The sequence below is a fragment of the Tenebrio molitor genome, chromosome 8 (genome assembly GCF_963966145.1).
Source record: "Tenebrio molitor chromosome 8, icTenMoli1.1, whole genome shotgun sequence".
Taxonomy (NCBI): Eukaryota; Metazoa; Arthropoda; class Insecta; order Coleoptera; family Tenebrionidae; genus Tenebrio; species Tenebrio molitor.
The window spans coordinates 11,937,762-11,960,068 of record NC_091053.1 but is presented as its reverse complement, the minus strand read 5'-3'; the positions used below and the strand labels follow the sequence as shown (position 1 = coordinate 11,960,068).

General features: G+C 33.2%; 1 protein-coding gene across 12 annotated transcripts; it reads left to right on the top strand.

The window, feature by feature from the left end:
- The first annotated feature begins 54 nt into the window (after positions 1–54).
- Positions 55–20,599, top strand: LOC138136611 (restin homolog). 12 transcript variants are annotated; one of them, XM_069055845.1, is made up of 32 exons: positions 75–218; positions 12,981–13,097; positions 13,487–13,546; positions 13,626–13,706; positions 13,764–13,841; positions 13,894–14,001; positions 14,219–14,308; positions 14,394–14,486; positions 14,569–14,655; positions 14,741–14,830; positions 14,915–15,001; positions 15,087–15,179; positions 15,266–15,352; positions 15,435–15,509; positions 15,591–15,683; positions 15,769–15,855; positions 15,941–16,030; positions 16,113–16,199; positions 16,282–16,380; positions 16,461–16,547; positions 16,633–16,719; positions 16,802–16,888; positions 16,967–17,059; positions 17,145–17,228; positions 17,836–18,036; positions 18,101–18,244; positions 18,693–18,848; positions 18,897–19,154; positions 19,243–19,667; positions 19,716–19,844; positions 19,901–20,050; positions 20,103–20,599. In XM_069055845.1, the coding sequence occupies exons 2-32, from the start codon at positions 13,017–13,019 to the stop codon at positions 20,188–20,190; spliced, it is 3,555 nt and encodes a 1,184-aa protein (XP_068911946.1). In that variant the 5' UTR covers positions 75–218; positions 12,981–13,016; the 3' UTR covers positions 20,191–20,599. The 12 variants fall into 12 exon arrangements, with proteins under 12 accessions (XP_068911948.1, XP_068911946.1, XP_068911947.1 ...); XM_069055846.1 differs by having other exon boundaries at positions 14,391–14,486; positions 16,285–16,380; XM_069055844.1 differs by having other exon boundaries at positions 14,391–14,486.
- The last annotated feature ends 1,708 nt before the right edge of the window (positions 20,600–22,307 follow it).

The window sequence follows — 22,307 nt, the reverse complement described above, 5'->3', positions numbered from 1 at the left end:
TAGTTTTCGTGTTTTCGATGCTAACGGCAGCCTGCTCGGCTGCTTTCGTTAATTTTAAATTACTGGTGGTTACTGACAAACCGGCTTTTGTTGAACGCGAATGTGAATGTGTATTGTATCGTCAATTAAGTGTGTGAAAACCTTTTTAAAAAGACATGGAAAACACATTACACCCAGAAAACTGTAACGATTTAAGTTATGAAGTTCTATCGGAAAAGGTAAGCTTTCAATTTAAGTTAAAAGGAATTTCTTTTTTACACAGGTGTCTTACGTCAAACACTTGAATTTAAAACGCAGGTTTATTAATTTTTAGAGATTTAAAATACAACAGACCTAAGTTTCTGTTACTAGTTTGCTTAGAAATATGTTTCTCTTCATACAGTAATTAATTGCGAAACAAAGTACAGGCTTTGGAACCTACATAATACTTCATGTAAAAACTACAGGATTATTTTAAATGATTGTAGTCCAAGTACGCGTAAAAACTGAATGTGAAATTAAGGTTGCCGCTCCATATAAAAAACATCAAAGTGATGTGAATAACTGGGTAGGTACAGTTGCGGCCGTTTAAAACTGAGACACTTTGACAACGCCAAACTTTTAGCTTTGTAAATGGTATTGAAAATGACGTTTCTCAAAATGTCACTCAAACATTATCCACATTAATTTCTCTCGCAATGGCTCTTATACTCACACCGTCCCTCAGTCAAACACATTTTTGCAAATCAGATAATTGCGGCATTTCAAAAGTTACGCGCGATTCTGACCTAATATGTCAAATACTGACACTGACTTTATAATCCTTGATGAAAATCCTGTTTACGCTAATCAAATTTCGGAATTTATACAGAGTGTTTAAATCTTTCCTGTCTGAGATTTCAACGGCCGCAACTGTACACACCGTTCACACACAGGAGTTAAATTGGATGCAAAACAACTCATTATATGAATTAAAAAAAAAATAGGTAAATAAAATTCTCATCACGCATCACCTAAAAAATGACAGCGACAGCGACAAAAATTGACAGTTCACATGAAAGCGGCATAAATTTCATAACATGGGCATGGTCTGCTTCGACTACAATCATTTAGAATCTGGGTTTAGAATAATTCTCTATAAAGTACTAATCAATTTTTTTGTTCGACACTGTCAAAATTTGAGAATTTTCTCCAGTGTTAACGGATTTTGATAAATGTCACAACTTGTCAGAACGAAACGTTAAGCTAATTTTAAAGATTTTAAGCGATTTGGAGCCTTTAAGGGGCTCGTCGAACAAAAAAACGTCGTATTCAACTCGTTCGTGTGTGAATTGGGCTCTTTATTATGAGTGGGCCAGTTGAAAACGCGAGTGAAACGCATGATAGTGAAACGAGGCCCACGGGTGCCATAAAGAGCCCAACTTAACACGAACTCGTTAAATAATAAATCGCGATCAAATTAATTTGTAATCGAGTTATCCATGAATCGAAATCGTATGTCGTTACTTGAATTTGTCGTTCCAATAAACACATCTTGAAACACAGGTTAGATCTAGACATATCAATTAAAAGACATACGGATACAAATCCATGGATGACTTGGTTACAAATTAATTTGATCGCTCGATATATGTAAACTCGGTACAGGTTGCAAAGACACACTTGTCATTTGCAACAGCACTTTTATGGCATTAGTCATTTGAAATTACTTTAAAACTGTACTTATATGGAAAATATTCAACCCAAACTATGATTTTCTGGACCCTTTGTGTCTTTATTTGGTTCAGAAATATGAAAAAAATGCTGTTGCAAATGACAAGTGTGTCTTTGCAACCTGTACCGAGTTTACTGTTACTAACAAGAATTATCTATAAATTCTGTCAAACTGGTATGTTTCATCTTACATTTGTTATAAAAATAACGTAAAATAAATTTTAGAATATCCTGACACCACCATAATTATTTAAGTGGTGAATGAAGGTTTTTCTCTATTTTTTGCATTGTATACTGGGTACCCCAAAATTTGTGGAACAACTTAGTAGTAGGTTGTTGAGTAGTCATTAAAATATCAGGTAAAAATGTTTAAAAAAATCAATCTTCTTTTTTGTAGAAGATATGGACCTATTCGTTACACTAAATGTGGCAACATTTAAAAACATTCATGTATCCCAATAGTCTGCAAATATTTCATTTTTGTTGTATCCATGGAAATGAGAGAGAAAAATTAAAGCCATGTTACCGTACACTATTTCAGGTAAAACGGACATAAAATTACCACTTGAAAATGCTGGCATTAATGAAGAAAATAATTGCAAACCTGATCACAATCGTTCAGAATTATTATGCCACTGGCTAGTAAAAGACAAATAGTCAAAATCTTTTTTAATATTTAAAATAAATGAGATCAAAACTGCACCTTTTGAGCCCCCATATCTTCAAATCTAAGAGGTATAGATTTTTTTAATTATTTTCCCCATTGTCTTCTAACATGAGTTGACATTGCCTCATTGAGTTGTTCCGCGAATTTTGGGGCACCCAGTATTTGGAAAAAAAATCAGAAAAACAAATCAATGCAGCTCAGATAACAGTTTTTTGGTAGCTCTGTTGATCTACTAGGTATCGGGCGTTCAAATGAGATTCTGGGTTGGAAGGCGTTGGAAACGGTCAATTGTTTTGCTTTTTTAAAGTGTAAATTGACAGTTGTAATTAGAGCATCTTGACAGATAACTTAAAATTTACAAACAAAATATCTTTCTGTTATTTTTTTCCTTCTTTGCAATGTTTTGCTTTAAAAATATCGAGCGATCAAATTAATTTGATCCATCAAATCCATGGATTTGAATCCGTATGTCTTTTGCGATGATATGTTGAGATCTAACCCGTGTTTCTAGCTGTATTTATTGAAGCGTGGGGTTCAAGTAACAACATACGACTTCGGATTCATGGATAACTCGATTACAAATTAATTTGATCGCTCTTTAGAAGCAAATATCAAAGCTCACCCTTTGCTGAAAACAAACATGTTCAATAATGGGCCGATTAAACATAACCAAACGTCATTCGTGTCAAACGACGGGAAATTCAAACTTCACACAGTAAATGGCATAAAAAAACTATAACCTTTGATAACAAAATTTCCGAGAAGAAAATGAAAATATGTTGCGTCAAAATTAGATTTATCCGTATTTTATAAACGAAAATTTGTTGGTAGTGTGCTGGACTTCACTTAAACGTCAATTTTACGCACGTTTCATGCAAATTTTATTTATTTACATAATTATAATTCATAAAAATCATTGAATAATGGAGATCGGTTAACTTGATTTTTTCATTAATATGACAATAAATCTAATTTTGATGCAACATAATTTTCCTTTTTTTCTCTGAAATGTTGTTATCAAAGGGTATAGTTTTTTATGCCATTTCAAACAGAAAAAAAAAACTAATAGAATCAATAAAAAAAATTACAGGTTACCATTTGAAAAATAAAAGTTGCCCATTGCCCATTACCATTACCATTGTAGATGGTATAAAAATTATATGCTCACTCAGGTTTGTAGTGTTTTTAGAGCCATTTCATTTCCTGTACATTTTTTTTTCATTTGGGTCATCAATAGCAAAGTTATAGCGTGGGCCGTTTTTTTAAAGACAGCCTGTATTTTGCATGAGCTGTTTCAGCTGGTAATAATACATAGTTATTTTCATTTGAGTAGCGCTATCAGATCACTTGTCAGGTATGAGGCCGAAGTTTGAAGCACGAGGCGTTAGCCGAGTGATGCAAAACAGGCCGAATATCTGAAAAGTGACAGCGCACGAATATTGGATAACGGTTTTCGTGTTCGTTTGGGCAGTCTTAAAAAACATTAATTAATTGTAAATTTTGAGGTTATCTTTGACAGATGTCAAGTTAGGTACATGTACCGGGTGGGGCATCGTATACGCGCACGCGAGAAATCGCGACTTCTAATTAAATAAAATTGGCGAAATTTTATATACCTGACTAATTATTGATAAGGTACAGTGTGCCCATTTTATCGGTTCCCGCCTTAAAACTACAAAATAGGCAACACAATTTACTTTTCGGAGATTGCTATGTTTAAAAAAATATATTTTTGAAAATTTTCAAAAGGTTGCCTTGAATATTACAGTCATAGATGCAGTGGCGGCTCGTCAGGGTAGGCAAGGTAGGCACCGCCTACCCAGACTTTGCCAAAGATATAAATTTATTCAAGTTAAAATTTATTAATAAATATAATTTAATAACTCTGAAATGTAATTTTTAATTTTTGTTTGTCTACATTATTGAATGTTTTATCCATTAGCAGCGCGCAATGAATCTCCGCCAATAACTTTGCACTGTCTACCAATACTTTGGCTTGAATCATGTGTGCAACGCTATCGTAAGCGAGGGCAGGCGACTGCACGCCTAAGCTAAATTTCATCTGAATTTTGCGAACGTGAGAGATTACCCTCTCTCTCTCTTTTCTCTTTACACGGTGTCAGAGTGAAATTGACGTGAGGGCAAAATATGTCAATATAGCGTTTAGAAGGCAACTGGATCGGTTGCCTTTGCGGCTTTCCCACCGATTCGTTTTCTACCTAGTCTGGGGCGCATGAGTTGTTGCTTCATTTTCTTCAAAATTCAGATGATTTTACAGATGTTATAATAAGTACATTTTCATTTATAAAGAATAGACATTTACAAAAAGTAGGTAACTTGGTATTGTTAACTTGTATAAACCTCGTGACAAATTAATCAAGGAAAGAAATAAAATCAACTTACTTTTCATTAATAAGCAAACTTGTAACTTGTAACTATTAGTATTATTATAAATTACTGAATAGTAGTTTTGTAAACATATAATTTTTGTGACCAAAAACATTAATTAATATCTACTGGTGTCAAATTATGTACATAGCCGGTTCGTTAGAAACTTTCTGATTTCCCAAAATCGTATTAATATGAAAATTGGTGGCCGACTATAATCGACTGCTCCAAGCTCAAATAAAATATTTTCAAAATGGCGACACTTCCGGAAATACCGGAAATCGACGTCATCTTTGTTTTTTTAAATAGAAAGGCCCCATTTTAATTATAAATTTGGATTCTACGTTAAATTTTGAGTTTAGAACGTCCTTTTGTTAACACTTATCTGTCATCGTTTTTGACCCACGTCATCTTCTTCTCTAAAAAGCAGGGTTACATGGCTTCATTAAAAAAATATATCTCCTGAACCATTGCAAATAAATAATTGTTTTTTTGTTTATCGAATTCCTGAAGGTTTGGTCGATCTTTTGCGCTATTAGTGACGTTTTTTTAATGTTTCATTCGCCGACTGCAATTTTCAAATTTATGTATTGCCGCCTACCCACACGAAGAGGGTACAAGCCGCCACTGCATAGATGACATCAGTCATCAAATACTTCAAAAAATTGGAAATAGAGGAACTCTAGTTTAAATTATTAGGTTATGCGTTATGTCATCTCGTGGCATATTAAATGTTTCACTTTGGCTAACTATGTTTCTTATTTTAAAAAATTAATCATTTCCACCAAGATATCTGTGCAATGTATTATATGTTGCCTATTGCCAAACCGTAAGGCGGGAAGAGATAAAATGGGCACTCTGTATATTTGAGAATTAAAAAAAAAAATTGTTAATAAATAAGGCCGTAACAGTTTTATTAGTTTTCTGAAATTAACTGTTAATTTACCTATAAAGTTTTTACACTAAATGAATCTGTATCTGCTAGCCCATCAAACCCTGGTGGCACAATTACAAATTTTGACTTGGTTGCTAAATAATTCGCTTTTTTATTTAGACGTAAACCAGACGGGTGATTTACGGCACAATGGTATAATTTCCCAACAAAGGTATAGCAGACCGTTTTAAACCTTTTTGCCATAAAATTGACAGTTTCCATTGTCACCTAAATCTACGACAGCACAAGTAGCAGGTCATAAATAAAAATGATTTTGAAAGTTGAAATGTAAAATTGCGTTTAATTCAAATAGTCCAGTCAATATAAACATTCGACCTTGCAAAAGGTCATGTAGTTCTGATTTTTTAATATGTTTTTTGGACCTCAGCCAAGAGTAAAAAACCAAATTTGCAACTTCGAAAGAGTTGTGCGCGCTACGTGGTAGCCGAAGAACAGCAAAATTTTCGCAATATTTTCAGTTTTTGCTCAATATCTCTTAAGATATGAGTCTAACAGAAAAAGTTGAAGTTATCTTTTTTAAACTAGATTAAATTCACTTCAGTTTGAGGCCTCAGCAAACTTTGTGCGTCTAGCAGTTTCCGACATACAGCTCTTCAAAAATTGGGTATTTTTTCCAAGAAGTGATTTTTTTTTGTTTATTTCTCTTTTTTTATTAAATATCGTCAAAAATACTCGCCCCATGAGAAAAGTCAAGGGCAATGAACTTGAAGCGTATTTATTTAGCTTTAAACTGAGATCTGATGGGCAGCTGCAATTCCAATGCTTCTCTAAAAAGTGGCATATAACCGAAAACCTCGAAAAATGGAATTTGGGAAAAATAAATGAAAACAAGTTTTCAGAGCATCAAACATCACGTATAGAGCCTAAAACGATCAAATAAGTTATTTTAACGTCATTTAGTGTTTGTGGTTAACAACTTGAAGGGAGTCTGTGAAGTCGGTGGAGAAATACTGCCCTCAGCGCCAGACTTGTTCTGATTGTATGGAAAATCATCAACTACCCCAAGTATGTTCCTTTGGAATGGGTTCATTAAGCAGGTGACAAGTGGTCTTGATTTTTATGGCTCAAAAATTATTTTCCTCTCATTTACCCGCACCCCACCTACTAATTACGATACAGTGTTCATATCACCTTTTGACGCCAGTGAGAGAAGTAAAGGTCATTTTTAAAAAACCTGCTTTTGATCAACCACTGTTCTTTAAGGCCAGAGATATGGTTGAGGGTGGCCAACATTCTGAGTTAAGTTACGTGGTTGTGAGGCTTGGAGAGCTCCATCTCCTTATGTCATTCATGGGTTGTATCGATGCAATAATGGCAGGGAGTTGCTTGAAGGGGCTATTTATGACTATTTATACAGATCACAGGCCTGGACAAGATGCTGAATGGTCATGCCTATTCACGAGATGTACGAGAACACATTTTGACTAATCTGATATTGGCTGCTATTATTTTGGATGAGGTAGACTTGACTGGGAAAGAAAGAGCCGAAACTGAGAATAAGCTACGTGAGAGTGAGAGGTCTCTCCGTCTCTCATCTTGTTTGTAAAGGAAAATAGGACTTACCAAAGCCTAAGAGCCAAATTCAAAACTGCATTGCATAATTTGGAAGGTAATCAAAGCTGTGGGACCAATATTTTCACACGTCTACTTCCGTAAAACTATTCATCCAGGCAGAGCGTCAGGGTGATTAAGAACCTTCACCTGTATACTATCGAGAAAATACTACCTTGTTTTCATTCGGTTGGTCAATATTTCTTCACAAAGAGTGTCCACTTATATTTGCAAGATATGATGGCTCTAGAACAGCGGATGGATCCAACTGAGTTTAAGATATTCATAGAACAAAATTTTACAATCCGCCGATCCGATAAATTTTGGCCCGGCCTATGGTCAGATTTGATTGCTGATGTGGTTTATGAAAAGCTACGGTGGATTGACACATGTGCGTGGAATCTCCAGCAGTGAGCTAGCACAGTGGACCGTAAAAATAGGGTTCATGATAAACATACTTGTATATGCCAGGACATGTACCCGCCGGAGCTCAAATTAAAGCGCGCCAATGAATGAGAGGAAAATAATTCTTGGTCGATCAAAATCAAGACTACTCGTACTTGTCACCTGCTCCATGAACCCGTTCCAAACGAGCACACTTGGGGTGTTCGATGATTTTCCATACAATCAGAACCAGAACAAGTCTGGCGCTGAGGGCAGTATTTCTCCACCAACTTCACAGACTCTCTTCAAGTTGTTAACTACACATACTAAATTACGTTAAAATAACTTGTTTGATCGGTTTAGGCCCTATACGTGATGTTTGATGCGCTCAAAACTTGTTTTCATTTATTTTTCCCAAATTCCATCTTTCGAGGTTTTCGGTTATATGCCACTTTTGAGAGAAGCATTGAACCTGCAGCTGCCCGTCAGATCTCAATTTAAAGCTAAATAAATACACTTCAAGTTCATTGCCCATGACTTTTCTCATGGGGCGAGTATTTTTGACGATATTTAATAAAATAAGAGACGTAAACAAAAAATTTTCACTTCTTGGAAAAAATACCCAATTTTTAAAGAGCTCTATCTCGGAAACTGCTGCATGCACAAAGTTCGCTCGGGTCTCAAACTGTAGCGAATTTAATCTAGTTTAAAAAAGGTAACTTCAACTTTTTCTGTGAGACTCATATCTTAGGAGAAATAGTGCAAAAATTTTGCTGTTCTTTGGCTACCACGCAGCGCGCACAAGTCTTTCGAAGTTGCAAATTTGGCGTTTTACTCTTGGCTAAGATCCAAACAACATATTAAAAAATCAGAACTACATGACCTTTTGCAAGGTCGGACCCTTTTTATGTTTATATTGACTGGACTAAAAATCTAATTGGTATTTTTTCCCGTAGATTTCGTAAATAATTATAGGAAGTGAATCTGGGTAGGTTAGTATAAAAATCAGAATTTGACTTTTTGGTTGAAATTTACATTTTAATTTTTTTTGGCTTTGTTTGTAAGTGAAAAATTATCAAAAAATTATGAAATGTACCTTACCAATAGCTAGGTAAGTCTGAAGTCGCGATTTCTCGCGTGCGCGTATTCGATGCCCCACCCGGTACAGGGTGGACCATCATATAGCATATTTGCGATGAAACCCTTTTTTAATTGTCAAAAAAAATTGAAATTTAGAATGCACAATCTTCAATTTCCGATATACGAAATGGCCGAATCATTTTTTATAAAATAAAATAAATGTGAAATTTGACTTTGAAGCGTTTTATTATCAAAGTAATAAAGCAATCCGGACTTTTTTCTTACGATCTCCCCCACAGGACAATATCGATTTTGATTATACGAAAGTTGGTCTGTTGGTCAGGATACATAATAACTGAATAAATCGACATTTAACATCTACGAACAAAGTGGTAGTATATTTATGGTAGTACCTATTTTAAAATGACGGAAATCATCAAACGGTGGTAAAGTTTGATTTACAAGGGTCTCCAATACCAGTACCAATACCAAATAAAGTGCGTCTATCGATATTTTAATGGGACCTTTTGCTTCCTTCAGTGGTTTAGTGCCCGCTAACAAAGACTGTCGTAAAAGTGGTGAGTAACCGATCCTCAATAATCCGCAGGTACCATCGAGAGTTTTTGTTACAGGGTAGGTAAATAATCCCCTAGTAATGAGACCATCATAAACGACCCAAAATGTTAACTAGTGTTTAAAAAGTCGTTTCAAAATATCGATAGAGGCACTTTACAGGACCGTACCGCCAGTTATGATTTACAGCTGGTTGTTTGCGGTAAGTGACCATTGTCAATCAGGAATTATGACCCATCGAGAGTCGTCGTCATAAATTAAATACTGACATTTTGGTACCAAAAATTATTATGTCAATTAATTTGAAATCAATGACTCCTTCATAATTTTTAATATCGGAACTGAGTTTTCTGGTATTTTCAATCCAGGGAGTCGATTAAAAAAAAATTAGAATCTGCGTCTCTAATAGGTCTATTATTGTATTCAATTTGGAGTCGTTTATGGCTATCTCTTAAAGCACTCGTGGTTTAATAGATCTCTAAGAAAATTTTTATCAATATTCCAGTGTATTATTGTCATTTACACCAAAAAACTTCCAAAATTAATGTTCAAACTCTACTTTTTAACATATCAGGGCTTCCAGCGAGTCATATTTGTCATATTTGGTCATATTTTACGTTAGATGTCATTTTTTGTCATATTTTTGATGAAAACTGGGAATAAATATGACTTTGATCATATTTTTTACCTTCCTACTTATTTTGTTCTACACATTAAAGAATCGTGAGCAAAAAACTACATTCCGTCCAAAAGGAAGCAGTTGACCAGTACGCCAAAATACAAAGCTATCACCATAGCTTTGGCAGACAAATGTTTAAAACCAAAATTGCATTTCATTGTAGAAAGTACTTCAACTATTACCCATTTTACTCGATTTTTTCAAAAAGATGAACCTCTGATACAGATTTTGTAAGATGAGTTGTTAAATTTGTTTAACACCATTGTTGCGAAGATTTTCAAGAATAATATTTCTTTTGATATACGTAATGACTCGGAAGCTAAAATTTTTGATGTTGGTAACTACCTTCCTCTTCAAGAGATCAACATTGGAGTGAATACCAGAAAGGTTTTTAATAATCCGGAGTTTAAAGAATTGGATCGCGTTACTTTTTACAAAGGTGTAAGAGACCATAATGTTGCAGTGGCCAAACATATTCTGAAAAAGTCATCTATTAACGACAGCTCATTTTTAAAATATTGCCGTATTTTGCAACCACACCAAATTAAAATCTCTAGTGAACGTCATGTCCAAGCAATAGCAGAGAAATTACCTTTAATGGACATAAATAACACTCTACTTACAAATGGGTGGTCTCTTTTGAAATGTGAAAAATGTGTAATTAATTATCAGACGTGTGGTGAAGGTAACTGCATCGAAAAATTTTGGAAAGACGTTTTCCAAATTAAACATGCAGATGACATCACTCTAAAATATGCTAATATCACGAAAGTGGTCAAGGCGGTTTTGTCTTTATCTCATGGAAGCGCTGATGTGGAGAGAGGTTTTTCAACATCGAAGAGAATTCTAACTGATGATAAGACTGGGCTCTTATGTAGGACTTTGAATGCCCGGTTGAATATTATTGATGGTCTCGCAATGTATGAAAACAGACCCGAATCTCAAAGAAGTTGATTCAAATGGCAACTTTAGCCCACAAAAGTTATCAAGGATATCTGGAGAATGAGGGAGCAAAGAAAAGAATTTGTGAGGAAGAGCATTTAAGAGATCAATTAAAATCCATTCAAACATCAGTTGAAGTCGTCGTTACTGAATCAAAATCTTTGGAAGCTCTGGAGAGTGAATTAAAAACGCGAGAAAGCAATGTCCTCCAACAAAATAAAGCTGCCTGTTCTATATTACAGCAAGCTAGTGAGAGACTTGATTCTGCAATTGAGAAGGGAGACCTAGTAGAGGTCAGAGTAGCCAAAGGTCTTTTGGAAGGTTATCAGCAAATCAAAAATATGGAAACCAAAGATGCTGCTGAAACCAAAAAAATTAACCTTAATAAACGCAAAAGTGCTTTAATCAATTCGTTTATTAAAAAACGGAAGAAAGAATTCCTTTTTATATTTTGTTAGAAGAATTTTGGTTTGGGACGTTACTGTCGTAGATACACTTGCAGACAGTTACGTATTGAAAACATCTGAAGTCTCAGGTTTTGCCGCTGAAATGGCTTGCAAATATAGTTCAATTATTTCGTCAAACTACATATTTAAAGGTTTAGCCTTTGAAACCTTAGGCCCTTGGTGCAAAGAAACAATAGATTTCATTAATGTCATCGGAGACCGACTTATCGCGGAATCAGGGGATTCAAAATCTAAGAAATTCCTTTTTGAGAGGATTTCCCTTGCCATTCAACGTGGAAACGCTGCAAGCATTCGGGGCACTTTTCAAGATTCCGCATTATTATCGGAAATTTTCGCATTGTAAATTAAAAATGTTATTTTATTATAATTGTTAATATTAGGGTTTCTTTTTTATTCTAAATCAAATAAACTTGAAGACAAAAAAATATGGTCCTAATTTATTTTTAAGTCATATTTATACATACTTTAGTCATATTTATAGTAGCCAAAGTCATATAATCATATAATTTTTTTACACTGTCGCTGGAAGCCCAGACATATGTATGTTGCAGATGTAGTTGCATCCGTTACTTAGAATTACCAATTAATACAAAATTCCCTAGAATTTGGAAATTTAATTTTTTTATTTAAAAATTAAAACAAGGGTGCAAATTCTAAAAAGTAACATAAAAAACTCGTTTTATAAGGGCATTAGCATACTCATCCCATACAAAACTCCCCTACGGGGCGTTTTCTACACTTGGTACTGGTGCGCCAAATCAACCCTTATAAAACTCGTTCTTTCTTATACTATTAAGTAATTTTAATTTTTTTTTTTCATTTTTTAGCGTCCTGACGCCATTTGGAGCGTCTGTTTGAAAAAGTAAAAAATTCATGTATAGTCAGAATCGCGAAGCAAGTTTTTTTGCTAGTTGATAATATCTGTTCACGTTGGATTGAACATTAGTGGTGCAAATCGCACACATTTGGCATTAACTTTCATATGAGAGGTCATAGTAACAGGTCAGTCATTTGCACCACAGTTGTTCTTCCCAACGTGAACAGATATTAGTAAGTATGTATCTATGTACAGTCGTTGACCAAAATAAAATGGGCCAAAGTAAATTTCGATTCTGTAATTCGATATTTTTGCAAAATCCATCTCTTAGGAAACAAAAGTGTCAAAAATTTAAAAAAAATCTGATAAATGTCATCATTCGACGATATTAATCACTTAATCAGTAATTATAATGCCGAACTTATCGCCAGCACAGAAAGCGGTAATCACCGCAAGATTAAGGGATGGGGTATCAGTACGTGCGATTGCTGCAGAATTAAACATAAATAAAAATACAGTGCTAAAAGCACAACCTAACTTTTTGTAGATCAATCGTCAAGTTAAATCAAGTTGTAATCTGAGACACATACGTCCCAGTTACACTACACAAATCTTTGAATTGTGAAACTGTCTAAGGTAACACTTTGTCCTATTTTATTTTGGTGAATGACTGTACATACATAACATGATTTTATGTTTGTATTATTCTGTTAGATAATGTTTCATTCAGAAGTAATAATTTATTGTCAAATTAATAAATAATACTTTTTTTTTATTTCAACAAGGGCACATTAGAGATTGTGAAAGATCTATAATTTAAAATGAAAGAGATATCTTCTGAACCCGGCGAAGAAAAAATGACAGATATGGCCAAGCAAGTTATGGCGGAAATTATAGGAAGGGTAATTAAATTACTGAAATGAAATTATAGTGATCCCAGAACTCTAACGTTTTATGATAGGCAATACCAATACCAATAAAGAGGGGATTAGTATTTGACACCTTCTAATGAGAAGAGGAGCACTTTGTCCAAGAGAGACTACCTTTTACCGTCTGCCCTTCTAAATCCAGAGCCCTCTGGCTAAAGACCGCCTCTTAAAGGTCTGTTTATTTACGTCCATTACCTGCTTCTTTGTTAAGCTGTTTAACTTCATAACGATATCATAAAACGTTAGAGTTCTGGGATCACTATACCTCTAATGGATTAGTTTCAGTAATTTCCCTTCCTATAATTTTTCTTTCATTTCAACGTACTGTATTAACAAAGTTAAATGTGTGGTTTTTTTTTTAGAAATATACTGAAAAGGAAGATGTTCAAGTCATCAAAGTAATTTCAGATGTTCTTGAAAAGGTAATAGTTGAAATTTGATTTAAGTAACAAAACTTTAGATTATGTCTTTATTAACTGAAGCATTTTTTTTTTTGACAAGAAATTACACAATTCAACCACAGAGATATTCAAGCCAGTAACACCATCTCGTGTCACTGAAGAGGTCCAAGTCATCGGAAAGGTAACAATTAAAATTTTATTATCCACCCATTTTTAACTGAAAACCTCTTTTAACAAGGAAATACGCGAAACAGCTACAGAAATAATTGAGAAAATAACATCTAGATTCACCGAAGAGGTCCAAGTCGTTGAAAAGGTACCTAACAATTGAAAGTGTTATTTTTGTTAACTAAAAACAATTTTACAAGGAATTACTCAATACAACTACTGAAGTAATCAAGGAGGTCACACCTAGCTTCACTGACGAGGTACCAACTGAAACATCTGTGAAGTTACTTCCTGAAATTGTCTGTGGGGTAAGTTATATTAGGCTATTCAAACTCTAAAGATTAAAAAAAAATGTTAAAACCCCCAACAACCACACAATTTTTGTTAGAATTTTTCAAATAATAAGCATAAAAACAAGTGCATAATGAATGAATTTTTACGAGATTTGAAACATTTTTATGATGATTTTTCTATGGTTTTTGGCAATGAGTTATGTGTATTTCATTTCTCTTTTGGTACTACAAGGACATCCTGGAATCTGGACTAGGCGTCATTCAAACAGGAGACATAACAAGTGAAATACTTTCCCAAGAAAAATCTCATGCCGCTCACCAGGTAAAAATAAAATTTTGTTATCCAGTCAATCATTACTTCCGAAATGTTTGGCTTGTGTTTCTAATTTTTCTTCTGTTATTAGAAGGACATAATAAAATCTGAACAAGAAGTCATTCAAGTGGGAGACATAACAACTGAAATAATGTTGCAAGAAAAATCACTACTCGTCACTGACAAGGTAACAATCAATTTTTATTTACAAATAAATTACTTCTAAATTTCTTGATTCGTATTTATTATTTTTCTTCTGTTTTTATCAGAACGTAACGAAATCTGAACAAGAAGTTAGTCGTTTAGGAGAAGCAACTGAAATAATTTCCCAAGAAAACTCCCATGCCGCTCACGAGGTAAAAATTAATTTTTGTTGTCAAGTCAATCATTACTTCCGAAATGTTTAACTTGTATTTGTAATTTTTCCTCTGTTATTATAAGGACATAATAAAATCTGAACAAGAAGTCATTCAAGTATTGGACATAACAACTGAAATAATTTCCCAAGAAAAATCACATGTCACGGACAAGGTAACAATTGATTTAATTTCCAAACAAATTACTTTTTAGAAATTTTTTGATTCGTATTTGTGACTTTTCTTCTTTTTTTATCAGAACGTAACAAAATCTGAAGAAGAAGTCATTGGTCTAGGAGATACAACTGAAATAATTTCCCAAGAAAAATCTCACGCCACTCACCAGGTAAAAGTTAATTTTTGTTGTCGAGTCAATCATTACTTCCGAAATGTTTGACTTGTGTTTCTAATTTTTCTTCTGTTATTGTAAGGACATAATAAAATCTGAACAAGAACTCATCCAAGTGGGAGACATAACAACTGAAATAATGTTGCAAGAAAAACCACCACACGTCACTGACAAGGTAACAACATTCAATTAATTTTTATTTCTAAGCAATTACTTCGTTTTTTTTTTAATTGTTATTTTTAATTTCTCTTCTGTTGTAAGAACGTAACGAAATCCGAACAAGAAATCATTCGTCTAGGAAACAGAACTGAAATCATTTCCCAAGAAAAATCACACGTCACTGACAAGGTAACAATTGATTTTTATTTCTCAGCAAATTACTTCTTCGGAATTTTTTGATTCGTATTTGTAATTTTTCTTGTGTTATAAGAACGTAACGAAACCTGAAGAAAAAGTCATTGGCCTAGGAGATACAACTGAAATAATTTCCCAAGAAAAATCCCAGGTAAAAATTAATTTTTGTTGTCAAGTCAATCATTACTTCCGAAATGTTTGACTGTATTTTTAATTTTTCTTCTGTTATTAGAAGGACATAATAAAATCTGAACAAGAAGTAATTCAAGTGGGAGATACAACTGAAATAATATTGAAAGAAAAACCACTACACGTCACTGACAAGGTAACAATTAATGTTTATTTCTAAACAAATTATTTCTTCGGAATATTTTGATTCGTATTTGTAATTCTTCTTGTGTTTTTATAAGAACCTAACGAAATCTGAACGAAGAGTCAGTGGTCCAGGAGACACAACTGAAATAATTTCGCAAGAAAAATTCCGTTCCACTCACCAGGTAAAAATTAATTTTTGTTGTCAAGTCAATAATTACTTTTGAAATGTTGGATTTGTATTTTTAATTTTTATTCTGTTATTATAAGGACATAATAAAATCTGAACCAGAAGCCATTCAAGTATTAGACATAACAACTGAAGTAATTTCCCAAGAAAAATTACACGTCACGGACCAGGTAACAATAAATTTTTATTTCCAAGCAAATTACTTTTTCGGAATTTTTTGATTCGTATTTGTAATTTTTCTTCTGTTATAAGAACGTAACTAAACCTGAAGAAGAAGTCATTGGTCTAGGAGATACAACTGAAATAATTTCCCAAGAAAAATCCCATGCCACTCACCAGGTAAAAATTAATTTTTGTTATCAAGTCAATCATTACTTCCGAAAGGTTTGAGTTGTATTTCTAATTTTTCTTCTGTTATTAGAAGGACATAATAAAATCTGAACAAGGAGTCATTCAAGTGGGAAACATAACAACTGAAATAATATTGCAGGAAAAACCACACGTCACTGACAGTGACAAGGTAACATTTTTTATTTCCAAGCAAATTATTTCTTGGGAATTTTTTGATTCGTATTTGTAATTTTTTTCTGTTTTTATAAGAACGTAACGAAATCTGAACAAGAACTCATTGGTGTAGGAGACACAACTGAAATAATTTCTCAAGAAAAATTTCATGCCACTCACGAGGTAAAAAATCATTTTTGTTGTTAAGTCGATCATTATTTCCGAAATGTTTGACTAGTATTTTTAATTTTTATTATGTTATTATCAGGACATAATAAAATCTAACCGAGAAGTAACTCAAGTAGGAGACATAACGGAAATAATTTTGCAAGAAAAATCACACGTCACTGACAAGGTAAGAATTAATTTTTATTTCCAAGTAAATTACTTCTTCGGAATTTTTTGATTCGTTTTCTTAATTTTTCGTCTGTTATAAGAATATAACGAAATCTGAACAAGAAGTCATTGGTCTAGGAGACACTACTGAAATCATTTCCCAAGAAAAATCCCATGCCACTCACGAGGTAAAAATTAATTTTTGTTGTCAAATCAATCATTACTTTCTGTTTAACTTGTAATTCTAATTTTTCGTCTATTATAAGACCATAATAAAATCTGAACAAGAAGTCATTCAAGTGGGAGACATAACAACTGAAATAATGTTGCAAGAAAAACCACCCCACGTCACTGACAAGGTAACAGTTAATTTTTATTTCCAAACAAATTACTTCTTCGGAAGTTTTTGATTCGTATTTTTAATTTTTCTTCTGCTTTTATAAGAACGTAACGAAATCTGAACAAGAAGTTATTCATCCAGGAGACACAACTGTAATAATTTCCCAAGAAAAATCCGACATTCACGAGGTAGGTAACAATTAAAATTTTATTCGCAAACAAAATTTGTTCGTTACCTCCCTAGAAATTGAGTCTGTATCCATAGTTATGAGTGGGTGAAGGTTTCTCTTTTGTTCACTTTACTTTCGCTCATCGTTTTTCGCTCACTGGTTTTCATTCACTCGTAAATTTTTCCAATTCTTTCTGATAACGTAATTTTGATTTTTTGGTAACTCGCGGCACTTGTCTCTTCCAGGACATCAGGAACATATAACTCTACATCATTAATTTCCACATCATGCACACAACCACTTTATTGACTTTATTACTTTTTTTCCATAGCAACAGATCCATCCAAAAATGTGATTTATTTTCATTTACAATTTTGAATATAACTCACTTTCTAAAGAGGTATCAAACAAAACCAAATACAGCACTCAGTTCCGCTTCGTGGACGAACATGCAATTCGCGTGAACGAAACCTCTGCCTTCCTCACTCTTACTGTAAATAACGATTTCTCACATTCTTTTAACTGATTTAAATGATTTTTACCAAATGGGTTGGGTCTGTAACTGAAAAACAATCAGTTTTTATTAAGAAATAGTCGCGTCTCTAATAACAATGTTTTGTGAAAAGGGATCATATAAGTCCACTGCAGAAAGTACTACGCGAGTGACGTATGTAACTGTCGAAGTAATACCTGAGGATACTGAGCAAGTCACTGCGAGAAAGTCCGCCTCTGACGAGGTAGTCCATCCAATTGTTCAGACAGTTCAAGATGTTGCCCATGATAAAATGAGTCCTAAGAATCTTATTCCTGAAATAATTTCTGTTGATGTAAGATTGTTTCTCCTGTTTTTATTAAATCATTATCATAAATATAGCAATATTTTTTTATAAGGATATAACACAATCTAGTGGCGAAAATGTTGATCAAGTTCCTAACATAACTATTCAAGTTACTCCGGACGAAGAAAATGATGTCCTTAATGAAACAACAATTGTAACAGAAAACAATCTTACTGCTGAGATTCCTTCTGACGGGGTGAGTTTTATAAAACCTTTTGTATCTACAATTTATCGTCAATGTATTTTCAATTAATAATTAATTCGGTTTTCGTTATTTATCTTACAATCAACATACTTGTTAGTAAATGAGAATTCCTCGTCTTTGCATAATTTCTTAGTTCATTTAAGTTGATGTTGTATTTTACAGCATTTTCTAAAAGAATTTAATAAAATTGATATCTTTCTAGCAATGTGATGAATAAATTCAAAACTTCCGTTCAGGTTTGCATCTCTTTCCAATACGTGTACCTAGTTATTTGTTAAAATTTTGGTAATTGGAGCGAAACTCGCCGTGTTTTTAAAGAGCATGCATGTTTCTGAAAATTATAAATTTATAATATCAAAATCCATTTTGACAATCACAGTTCGTATAGTCCACAGCCGTTATAGAATAATAAAATAACTTTATTATTTTAACCTACTAGGAATCGGAGAAACAGACGGACATGGACGCAACTGCCACTGCACAATACGAGCAAGCTGCTTTAACCTTGCTGTCTCTAGCTTTTGAAAAATTAAAACTCAATTCCACCGCCGATTTGGAAGAAACATTTTTAAGTTGTGAAGATCCGCAGGAGGCAGTAAGTTATATAACTTTTTTCTGCTTTGAAGTTTGTGTGTTTTTTTAGTGCAGTTATCTCATCGAGACTGACAATCAAACAAATGAAATGGCTAATAAATCAGAATTAAAACTTGATGCGTCCTGTGTTAGTGAGAATGCGGAGAATAGAGAAATGTCTGACAGATTATCAGCTTCGTTTACATCAAATGAAATTAATACGACTGGCGAGACTAAGGAAACTTTAGACGTCACTCCGTTTAGATCAAGTAAAGCTAATACAGTTGATGATTCTCTAGTAGTACAGTATGACGAAATAATGGCAGCGGTAGGTGTCTTCACCTCTTAATACTCATTCTACGCTTGCGCGTTAAAATTGAGCAAAAACATTTACTGAACATTTAAATTTTTTGCAGTCGCCTTCACTTTTCGCTGAAAAGCTGCCAAAGTATGAAAAGTGTTCGGATTTCCTGTTAAAAATCAATGGTTTGCAACAAACGATTTCAAAGTTAAAACTCTTAAATAGATTAAAAGAGGGTGAAATTTTAAAGCTTAAGCAAAATAAATTTGGACCTCTCGAAACCAGTGAGGATCAAATGCTCACGAATGGGAAAAATGAATCAAGTGAAAGTCAGCTCATCGAAGCTCAGAACAAAATATCTGAGTTGATGTCACAAAATAAGAAGATCGAAGAAAAATATGAAAAAGAAATACACGAAGTGAAAGTTAAGCTGGAAGAAAAAGAGCAGAAACTCCAGTTATTGAAAGAAAATAGTGCAGAACTGGAACAAAAACTAACTGCAGCGAAAGATGAAAACAAAAAGTCTAGTGAACAATGGAAGTGAGTTTTTTCCAGTGTTTAGATTTTATGTTTTATTACTATTTGCAGGGAGATTCTGGATAGGAGTGATAAAATTTTGGTGGGATTTTCAAAAAATTTGAAGGAAGCCGAAGAGAAAAATAATAAAATGGAAACTAAATACAACGATTTGAATATTGTACTCAACTCTGTAATAGAGTAAGTTGGGGTTTGTTTATTTGAACATGAAATATATATATTTTTTTTTATTGTAGAAAATATGAAAAGTGTAAACAAAGCATAATCACGTTAAAAACTAATGAAGAGACTTACAAAAATCATATCAAGGCTTTGGAGAAAAAGTTTGAACAAGCAGCTGACGAATACGAAAAATTTAAGATAAAAGCGTTGGCTCAAATAGACGAGTATTTTGTGTAACATTATCTAAACCTTCATTTGTTGTTTATTTATTTTCAGGGCAAATAAAGAAAATTTGAAGTTACAACAACAACCGAAAAAGCGACTAACCGGTGACATCTCAAAACGTTCGTATTACAGAAATTAAAAAAAAGTGTTTGTGATCTAAAATCTTTATTTAATTTATATGTTAGTAACTTAATTCGTGTTATTTATTTTTTTTTTCTTTTTATTTCAATACGTTCAATACCAAATATCCTGTTAAAATTAATAAATAAAAAAATGTGTAGTCATGAGTCAGAGCATTCTTCTTTGGCTCAACGGGCTCACCAGTGATAAAAATGATAAATGTTTGTTAGTGAGAGCACTGATCCCGAGTTTGTCTTTTATTTCTTACTTTATTTCATTACAGTTTTAATCAAACGACGAAATTCGTGTTATTTGTGTGTGATGCAGTTAAATAATTTGATATTAATTGATTGTATTGTGTAATGATAATAATTTTGTTACTTTTTGGATTATTACAATTTATAAATACATATTAACAAAATATACAATGTCTCAAACACCTTGTAGATTAGGTACCTAATTATCTGCTCCTGTGAGTCATCGTTACAAAATAGTTAAAAATCAATAACCCATTTTGTGAAACAACAACAAAATGTTGGGTTCTCTTGTTCATCTCTGTTCCGTGAGGAGTCTCAATTTTATTAGTTTGTTTAGAAGTTTCTTGATAAACAATTTTACCAGTACACTTACTTCAAATTGTGAATGACGATAAAATTTTAGTTTTTTAAAAACTAAATATTTAACATTTACCTACACGAAACTCGGTATGGCTCGATAAGACTAAGGATAATAATACCAGATTGAAAATTCACGTAGAGAAGTATCTGTCATATCAATAATAACTTACAGCTCGTCAAATCTTGGATGGCCGCTGAGATTTGGGTGCGTTTGTTGTTTTTGTTAAATTAACGATTGAATCCAGAAATATTAAGTTGTTTTGCAAATCAATTTTAAAAATATTGAGTTGTTTTGCTTTTGCACCCAAATTAACTCCCGTGTGTGAACGGTGTGTACTCACTTATTCACATCATTTTGATGTTTTTTTATATGTAGCGGCAACCATAAATTTTACATTCCGTTTTCACGGCTACTTCGACTACAATCATTTAGAATAACCCTGTATATACCATGAGATTGTTTAAATTTATAATTAAAGTAGGCTATGACTTTTAAATCGGATTGGCAACCCTGTTGACGTTTAGTGTTCTCATGTTTTAATTTAAAAGAAATGAAGCATCAGAAAATAATACAGTTTTATTGGCAATCGTACAAAAGGTTCAAGTGTTCTCCCCCGGCTTGGATACAACTGTTTTATGTTTTGTATTGAATTTTGAAGAGTCACTTTGACAATTCAAATCAGGTTGTCAAGAGTGATGCCAATCTAATTTAAAAGTCATAGCTTACTTTAATTATAAATTTAAATGATCTCATGGTATTAATAGGCAGAATATAGCCTAAGGGAGTCCGTTTCGGCTCAGGGACGCGAGGGTCGCGGGTTCGATTCCGACCCAGGGCGAAATTAAAAAAAAAAAAAAAAAGGCTATATTCTGTCTCGTGATTCGGAAGTCACGTTAAGCCATTGGTCCCGGTCTATTGAGTTGGTCATCATGCCCCTCATAGATTTGTAAACCAGTCCTAGACTGGGTAACAAATTTTTTTTTAAAGTATCTGAAACCGAAAGATTCCGATACTAAAAATCCATCAAAATATAGGCCAATCACATGTCTGCCTACAATTTATAAAATTATGACATCTTGCATTAAAGTAATAATTTACGACCATTGTCAAAAATTAAATATACTTAATGAAGAACAAAAAGGTTGTGTTAAAGAGTGTTTTGGTTGTAAAGAACAACTCATAATAGATACGGTAATAATGGAACAAGCTAGAAAAAATAATAGAAATATTTATACCGCATTCATAGACTACAAAAAAGCCTATGATTCAGTACCACATTCATGGTTAATTAAAATTCTTAAAATTTATGAAATTAATTTGGATTTGATTAACTTTTTATCTCATGTTATGACATTTTGGAGAACTACTTTAAATTTATCAATAAACAATACTAAATTAAAATCCGAGCCTATTAAAATTAAACAGGGGATTTATCAAGGAGATTCTTTAAGTCCTTTATGGTTTTGTCTAGCCATTAATCCTTTGACAAATCTATTAAATAGCACTGGATATGGTTTC